This window comes from Mus caroli, chromosome 4 (assembly GCF_900094665.2).
Source record: "Mus caroli chromosome 4, CAROLI_EIJ_v1.1, whole genome shotgun sequence".
NCBI classification, from domain to species: Eukaryota; Metazoa; Chordata; class Mammalia; order Rodentia; family Muridae; genus Mus; species Mus caroli.
In genome coordinates this window covers 110,652,806-110,661,929 of record NC_034573.1, presented here as the reverse complement: position 1 = coordinate 110,661,929, position 9,124 = coordinate 110,652,806, and the positions used below count along the sequence as shown (strand labels likewise).

Sequence of the window (9,124 nt, the reverse complement as noted above, 5' to 3'; positions counted from 1 at the left end):
CACACACACACACACACACACACACACACACACACACACACACATGGGTTCAAACAAACAAAGTCCTGCTCATTCCCCCCTCCATTTCCCCAGCCTCTTCGGCTTCCATTCCTCCTCCATCTTGGTGGTCTCTCCCCTATTCATCCTTTTAGGGCGGGGCTTTAATACCCTGCCTCCATTCCTCATCTCAGCCTGGACCACAGGAAATCCATTGTCTTGGAAACAGATCCCATAACATCCACTACATTCCCCACGGGGCTGTGCAGCAGACAGTCCCACATCTCTACCTCCCTGGGCCTCCAGGCAGGGTGATGCCTAGCTGAGCTCTCAGTTCTTGGCTTCTTGGACTCCACTTGGCTCTGGGTATCCTGTCTTTCATCATTCTTGACTCACCCTCCAATGCAGAACCCAGCCCCCGTTCTAGCTGTCCTTTCCCTTTCTCTCTTCTCCTTCTCCCCAGGTGACCCATCTAGTCAGAGCCGCAAAGTGCAGGTGCACACTGACAAGTTCCATGTGTGTATTTCCAGCTCAGGCCTGCCCTTGAGAGTCAGGCTCAAGAACCAAGTGCCCATGCCTCCTGGAAGACCCTCATGTGGAGGAAGAACTGGCTCTCAGATTCACATGCTCCACAGTGCCCCCAGGGCCGGTCATCCACTCTCTCAACTTGGGTCTTGTGTTTATCTCTGTTCTGCATGTGCCCAGCAGTGATTGGGGCCACACTCAAGGTGGCCACGCTTCATTTCTGCCTTCCTGTTCTCTTGTCAGGAGTCCCAGGGTTACCACCCCACTGCCCTTGCCATTGCTCTCCCAGCTGTAAACTTAACATTATCTCATAATAGCTAAGGTAGCAATGGCCTAACACAAAGGCTGTTTGGACTCTCAGTATCCCATGGTCTTCATTGCCTTGGTAACCACTGGGTTCCTCTAAAATTCATGTCACATTCCCCAGTGGAGACAGAATGATCAGATTTGAAGACATCAAGAAAAATAGGACAAAGCTGGCCTGTCCTCTGTGAGAGGCCAGCTACCTCACTCTCCAGCCCACAGCAAAGAGAAGACAAGGGTCAGCGGTGTCCACTGCTGAAAGTCAGAAAAGACTGGAAGTGAGTGACCCTTGACCTCTGCAAAGTGCAGGTTACTGTTGACCTTTACAAAGACAAAAGAGCTGCCAAGGTAGGAGAGTCCCCAGGCCACCTGGAGTGGAACTCGGTAGGAAGGGACAGGGAGAGAACCTGAGTCAGAGGCAACCTCTCCAAGGGTTTTTTTTCCCCTTTACATTTATTTTTAGAATTTTAATTTTATGTGTATGAGTGTTTTCCCTACATGTGTACCATCTGTATGCCTGGTGCCCATAGAGCCCAGAAGAGGGTATCAGATATCCTGGAACTGGAGATTTTGATGGTAGAAGATTGTGAGCCACCATGTGAGTGCTGAGAATTGAACCCAGGTCTTCTGGAAGAGCAGTAGGTGCTCTAAACTGCTGAGCCATCTCTCCAGCCCCAGTTTGATTATTTTTATTTTGTGTATACATATAAGTTCATGTAAATATGTGTACCATATGCATGCCTGATGCCTGGAGAGGCCAGAAGATAGGCATTGGATCCCTGGAACTTAAAGATCAGTGTGTGTGTGTGTATTTAAACAACTATTAAAACCTAGCTATCTAAGGAGTGATTTGAAGTGGAAACAAACCTGGGCATACTTATTTGAATGAAGTGAGGCTGAGAGGGATGTGGCCAGAGCTCTTCCTGGGAACAAAAGGTTTCCCCAGCATAGCATCTGGGTCCTTCTGACACAGGCAGGCCTATTGGCCAAGGGGTGAGTCTGTGAGCCACCCTCTTCTACCCTTAGGGAGTAGGGAAGGAGCTTTCTCACAGTGACACTTCGGTATTTCTTCCCTGAGTTTCAGTTCCAAGCTGAGGCTGGCTGTTCCTGCTCACAGCCAGCTCTCTGAGGGTCTCCCCTAAACGGAGCTGGGCTCCCTAAACTTCACTAGCTTCACTTCCGTCACTTCCTCAGACCTCAGCACACACATCGGACCTGGATAGGGTACGTGCAGCCACTGCTGTCAGCCAGGTACTTCCTATTCACCCCAGGAGCTTCCTCTAGGCCAGCCACAAGGCTGAGTTCCCAGCTTCCCTTGTGCAAAGGCTCTTGAGTTAGAACAATGTAGTGGTTCCACTCAAGGAACAATATAACCGTATGTGCACAAACACTGCTTCACAGAAGGAGCCCTTCCTCATCAGTAAGGCAAATTCGGAGAGCTGGGTGTAAGCCAGCAGGCACGGTGCTCCTAGGTACTCCCAGACAGTGCCTGGAAAACGCAGGTTTTGTTCAGGTGTAAAAGTGGCAGGGGACACGGAGAGGAGACATTAGGGTAGTCCATAGGGCCCAACACTGTGGGCAAAAGCATTGCTCTAGGACCAAGTCAAGAAGAGACTTGATATGGTATTATGGAAGCCATCTATGGTGTGCCAGGGCAGGGACCTCAGAGGTTCCCCAGGCAGGGCTAGCACTCATTTCTGAAGATCAGGTGGATCAGACAAAGGGTAGAATCCATAGGCAGCAGAACATGAAGGAACCTGGGCAGGCTAGAGAGAGGCTGAGTTAACACTGTGCAGGTAAGAGCCACGGTGGGCGCTATAGGAACAACCATGTGGAAAGATGGCCAGTGGCCCTGACACTGGAGGGTAGGATGCAGGGGATAAAGGGAGAGAGAAGCCATTCTGAGCCCTTGACTACTTCACATATAGACACCAGAATATAGGGACCATATGGAATCCAGAAGAAGGCATCTGAGGTGATGTTGATGTTAGTGTGTGAAGGCTTCATCATCGGAAGTTCAAAGGTTGGAGGAGATACCGTGTGTGGTGGTTTGAATGAGAATGACCACATCTTTGAATGCTTGGTTCCTAGGGGGCGGGGGCTGTTTAGGAAGAATTAGGAGGTGTGGCCTTTTTGAAGGTTTGTCATTGGGGAGCTCATTGCAGACGTAGTGTTCTCTCTCCTCTCTCTCTCTCTCTCTCTCTCTCTCTCTCTCTCTCTCTCTCTCTCTCTCTCTCTGCCTACTGCCTGTAGATAAGATGTGAGCTCTCCGCTACTGCTCCAGCACCATGCCTGCCTGCCTGCTGCCGTGCTCCCTGCCATGATAGTCATGGACTCAAGCTCTGAAACTGTAAACAAATCTCCAATTAAATGCTTTCTTTTATAAATTGCCTTAGTCACTGTCTCTTCACAGCAGTAGAAGAGTAACTAAGACTGTGATTGGGAAGTGCGGGCCTTGCTTAGCTGTACCGAGTTTGTGGAGCTGTAAGTGTCCTAGGCAAAGATGCCATAGGTGTCCGAGAAAAGGTCTGGAGCTCAGAGTGAGGGCCCAGGTCTGATCCCAGATATTGCAGCAAGAGTAATGAGAAGTCCGAAGCCAAAGAGTAGGGTGATGTCAGCAAGACAGACAATCTTGGCAAGAATCCAAGAGTCTCAGTGGTCACCTGGAGAGCTCTGACCAGCCTACTTCATATACCAGCTGTCAAACCACCCTGTCCACCTCACCCAGACTGGCCCTCCAGCTGTCTGTCACCCCACCCTGTCCACACCACCCAGCCTGGTCCTACAGCTCTGGGAAGCCCCCTGTGGGTGCTGTGGGCATCTCAGCCCCGATGGTCCCTACCTCAGCACAGGGTTTTGTATTGCTACCTTGCTTGTTCCACAAGCAGCTTAAGTACTGAATGACTAACTTGGTCACTATACTTGATACTAACTAGGTCACTATAACGTCTAGCCTAAAGCTCCTACAAGGCACAGATTAAGTCTATCCTCCATGATGGATTGACTAATTGGTCAACTGCTAGACTGAGAGTCAAGGAATGTGGCTGGTGATCCAAAGACTTGAGGAAGCTAGACACACAAAACACCCATCTTTCTATACTTGGCTTATTAGGTTAACATGTGAACAGGCCCTGTTTGTACCTGCACAGATGCCATGGAGAAATTACCCACTAGCAGATGCATACGAAGCAGACCAGAGTCCCACCAGTGCGATTGACTGAATGTTTTAAGTTCTCTCAGGATCAGAGATGACTGGGATTGTCCAGCCTTACTCCCAAGGTCTTAGAGTACACAATTCTATAGTCAGTGGATGAGACTCCAGGGCCAAGGAGGGTGCATTAGCAGCTGGCAAACTATAGAAGTTATGTACCAATTCTTCCTCCCAGCCCCATGCTCCCAAAATAAGACTCAGACTCAAAATATATTTACAAATAAATTGGCCACATAGCTAGGCTCTACTCTGACTAGAATTCATAACCTAAGATAACTGTTCATTTATTTTAACCTATATTCTATCATGCAGCTGGTTACCGTGCTCAGGTACCATGTGTCTGTCTCCTCATATCTTCCCAGGCCGATCTCCCACACCTGGCTCTATCCCAGAATCTCTCCTGCCTCTCAGATGTCTGATCTTCTATTTCCTGCCTAAGTCTTGGGCTTTTTCATTGACAGGTGATGCATCCATACATTACACAAGATATTCTCTCTACAGCAGATAGTTCTGCCTCCCTCTCTGGGCTCTTGCTGGACTCTGAGCAGGCCTCATTACAGACCCTTTTCCAGTATGTACTGCTGTGAAACAGGAAATTGTAAGTGTTAAAGAGAGAAAAAGAAGAAGGCACTGAGGCTAAGAAGAAACGGTTGGTGTGGACTGGCCTTAAGCCTGTGTTCAGGATCCTGGAATAGGTGCACCCTTGGTGACAGATGAGACAAGCACTTGGTGAGTCCTGGTCCCATTCATGAGACGCCGTGGAAATGTCCTCAGAAAGGTATCAACACAAAATGCTCCCCCTTTTCATATTAGCAAATATTCCTAGTGGGTAGCACCTAGCTCATGAAAGAAGAGGTTTACCAGAAGCGAGGGTAGGAAGCACAGTAGATCTTAGAGTCGGGGTGAGGGGCAGCCAAGCTGAGGATGGAAAGAACCTGATTATCGATACCATGTGACCAGCTAGAAGCACAAGAATGACATTCCCCACAGCCAAGAGCAGAGTGAGGTGCTTCAGATGGGGACAAAGATCTGGGCACAGGAGAGGGGCCAGTCGGTGTCCATGTGATGGGTCTGTGGGAACCATATCCTTCCTTGGCCTTATGGGGCTTAGGACGTTGGTACAAGCCTGCTACTATCCCCTTCACCAAGGAGGAGGATGAAGGGGCAAAGCTGCCAAGCCTGGAGCTTGGAACCAAGTGGCATGAGGGCACATAGCCACACGAGGGCGCTCTAGCCAAATGTCAGGCATGGGAAGCCACTGTACCCAAGTGGAAAGAGGGTCAGGCTCTGAAGCAGAACCTATGGTCCTGTTTTTTGTCAAAGAGGTCTTTTTTTTTTTAATTGTGGATGTGCTTCAGGGATGTTCACTGTCCTCTGACCCTGTACCTGTCAAAACCACTTCCTGTCCCCAAGAGCTCTTCTAGCCACTCCAAAATGCCAACTTTCCAGAGATTCCCACAGCTGTCACTGTGTGTCCCCATGAGGTAGTCACTTACAGATGCTGGAGAGCAAGAGTCCCCACTGATGTCCCATGTTCTCGGAGGCTTAATGTGATTGCTTTCATCAGAACTGTCGAGAATCGGTACCACCCTGATCACAACAGGGACACAGACATAGGACCCCAAGACAGACACCATGGTACCTGCTCACAAACACGTGGCCACACAGAACAAAAAGTGTACAAAGACCTTCCACAAAGTACATCTGAATCCAGGTGCCCTTCTAGACCCTGGGGTACATGGGGTGTGTCCTAGAGTGTGCTAGAGTGGACCTGCCAGTGGGCAAGGTAGAGACAGTATAGAGGGCATTCAATGACTCTTCAGCACCATGGGAAGTGGGATGTGACCAGTGTGGCCTGGCAGGACAGAGGCAATAAACTCTAAAGGAAACAATAGTGCAGACTGATGTGGAGCTGAGGACTCTACATCACTTCAACGCTGGGTGAGAACCTGGACAAGATCTGTGGACACAGGGCTGGAGAAAGACCTTGGCTCCTTCAGATCGTCACCAAGGATTCCTGGTAGCATTTGCAAAACAGTTGGCCTTGGAGTCCCAAAGTATAGGGAGGGCCTGTGAGGACTACAGGTACCTTTGGGCAGCCCACAGCCAGGAGCCACTGGCCACTTCTGCGCGCAGGTGGTAGAAGGTCTCCACACAGGAAGCAGACTGCAAATAAAAGCATGAAACTTACCCTCCTTCGAAGATCTTGACCCTCGCCGGCTCGCCTCTCTTGGAAGTGGGAGTACCTTCCTCTGCCTTCCCTTGCTTTTCTTCCTTTTCCACTCTAGCTGGGTCTTTCTGGCTCTCTGGGGAAACCAGCGACGGGAGGTGCACCTGAACTCCGTGGGAAAGACAGAACCAAGATTGGTTAGCCTTGCATACTGGGTCAGGGGCAAAGGCATGTGCACCCACATGGCCTCTGTTTTTCACTCAACACCCTCTACAGACTCAAGGACTGGCCACAAGAGTCAAAGTCTCCTCTAAGCTGTGTTTTGACCCCCTCTCAAGGTCATTTTCCCCTGAGACGCACGGGTAGGTCTTTATGTTCTGTGCTATGGGGTCTTTGGGGACATGTCTCATTCACCTTGGTCACTCCAGTACTTAAAATAGGGATCAAAAAGACAAATAATGCTGAAGGAATAGGCGAAGTCTTGGCTCTGTATACATGTATAACTGTGGTGTTCTCACGGTCAGACTGGAAAGCCAAAAGCAATCTACTAGGTAAAGGGTGTGGCTCCAGCAATGCACAGGTCTCCTGCTTCCTGTACTAGCCCTCCTGAGCCAACACCAAAGGCCACTGGGGTATCCACTTTCTGTAGAACAGTGGGTTGCAGTGAGAACTGGATCTGTGGGAAGGGTGAACCCTGATTATGAATTTCCATCGTTTTCCAGGGTCCTGAGAATATATTCTCTAAATCTGAGGTGTGTGTGGGGGTGTGGGGGGTGTTAATGTACATCTTTACATAGGATGCTCGTGCCCATAGAGCTGAGATAAGGGGCATCTTGGGAACCAGGAAAAGTGAGTTCCAATGCCAAATAGATCACTGGAGGCTGGGATACCCTTAGATAGACTACTATACCCTCTGGGATTTGAAACTAAGAAAGCCTTAGACCATTTAAAAAAAGATTTTATTTTTAATTGTGGTGTGTGTGTGTGTGTGTGTCTATGTACACATGTGCACAGAAAAGAACAGGACATCAGATCCCCTGGAGCTGGACTCACAGGTGATTGTGAGCCACTTCACGTGGGTGCTGGGGATCTAAACTCTGTAAGAAGAGTAACCACTCTTGACTAAAGAGCCACCTCTTCAGACCTGGCTTAGACCATCCTAAAGATCCATTCAGAAACTGATCTCTGTGACTCAGTGACCCCATAGAGGTCACCGAGGTCCCTTCCCAATGGGAGGGGAAATGGAAACCAAGTTCAGGTCTAGACAGCTGTGCTGGTGGAAGCCAAGCAGTTAGATTTCTAGGGCACACTCCACATTTCCACCATGGCCTGCAATCCACAGAGTGGCCAAGGGGTCCAACACAGGCAGGCACACGGAGTCTCCATTGCTACCTGATGCCATTCTGGGGAGGCCAGAGGAGGTGGGATTGGGTGGCAACACAATTCCAGGAAACAGTGCCTAAATTGAGTGGGGTGGGGGCCTAGGATCCGTGGTAGCATTGAATAGTAATGTGGGTCATGTTAGCTAAGGGCATATACATAGCTTCACTGGTCAATACTGTTGCCTACTCTCACAGCCTTGAGCTAAGTTAGCATCACTCCTCATTTTCAGATAAAGAAACCAAGGTACAGGGAAGTTAGGTGAATGGCCCATGGTCACACAGCTGAATATGTGAAATAGTGGGCCTCAAACCTGGGCAGTTCAGTCCTTGCTCCCATTGCAGGGCTATGGCTATTAGAGTGAGAGAAAATGGAAGAAAAAGCATAAGGAAAGAAATGACTGCAAGATGGATTGTGCAAGATGGATGGTTATGCAAGCATGGGTCTCTTCAGGATCTAAATGCAGATGACCAAACACAATGTGTCGTGGACTATACTTAAGATGACAGCTAAGCCATGTTTCCTAGTGCTTAGATAAATGACATTTCTGTAATGGCTAAGGGAAGACACCAGCTACAAAGTAACAACTGTCAGTGGAGTGTGCAGAAGAGCTTAAACTGTAGCCAAGTATGGCTTGGGTGGTGCTGGGGTTGGCAGAGGGTGAGCCTCCCATTACTGGAGACATGTAAGGAAGGGAATGGGGGTTGTAGAAAGGCCTCAGCTTACAGACCATGCAGTTATATTAATGTATGATATTTGTACACTTTGGGTAGGAACATTTAAACTCTAAGGAAATGTCTGTAGGTTTCAGCTCATTTTATGAAAGCAGCAGGATGAAAAAAATGACTGTCAAATTTAGAGATGAGAAACCAACACTTCTTTTGTCTTATATACCTCTGATACCTCTCATCAGGGAATAGGAACAGTTCAGACCTGTTTCAAAGGATTTTGGAGTGAGCTCTAGTTCTGAATCTGATCTTTGCCATTTACTCTGTGGCCTTGTGTAAGTTACTTAGCCTCTCTGAACTTTGATCTATTTACCTACTGTACCCCAGTTTCCCAGGGTGTTATGAAAACAAGAGTAAAGTTTAGCACAGTATCTGGCACACAGCAGGTGTGTTTCCAGTGTAACTGTGCCAGCATCTTGGCAGCAGCCACAGTTTATGGCAGTAACACCAGAAGTGGAAATCCTGTTCAGAGATGTCTGATGTGGACTGACAAAGACATCAGAGAATAAATTTGGAAAGCAGTTTGTGAAGAATATCCAGCTGAGCCCAGTCACTTCTGATATGACTTTCACCTCATGATGAAAGCACACTGTATAAGCATCTGGGAAGCTGCAGACACAGGTCTGCTCTCAGGTCTACAAAAGGAGTCTGGGTTCCAGTGTCTGTGTGGGATTTGGTCAAAGCACCGGGTTGCAACAGTTACATGTGGGCATCATTAAATTTGCAATTATCTTTCAAAAATTTCATTCCTCAACTAACAATGAAAGAGAGAGAGAGAGAGAGAGAGAGAGAGAGAGAGAGAGAGAGAGA

At 48.5% G+C, this 9,124-nt stretch overlaps 1 protein-coding gene across 1 annotated transcript in view; it reads right to left on the bottom strand.

Moving 5' to 3' along the window:
- Nucleotides 1-9,124, bottom strand: part of Hivep3 (human immunodeficiency virus type I enhancer binding protein 3) — a 312,458-nt gene that overhangs the window by 21,900 nt on the left and 281,434 nt on the right. Inside the window, exon 5 of the mRNA XM_021160203.2 lies at nucleotides 6,228-6,370. Coding sequence (XP_021015862.1) covers nucleotides 6,228-6,370 — 143 coding nt within the window. The remainder of the gene's footprint in view (nucleotides 1-6,227; nucleotides 6,371-9,124) is intronic.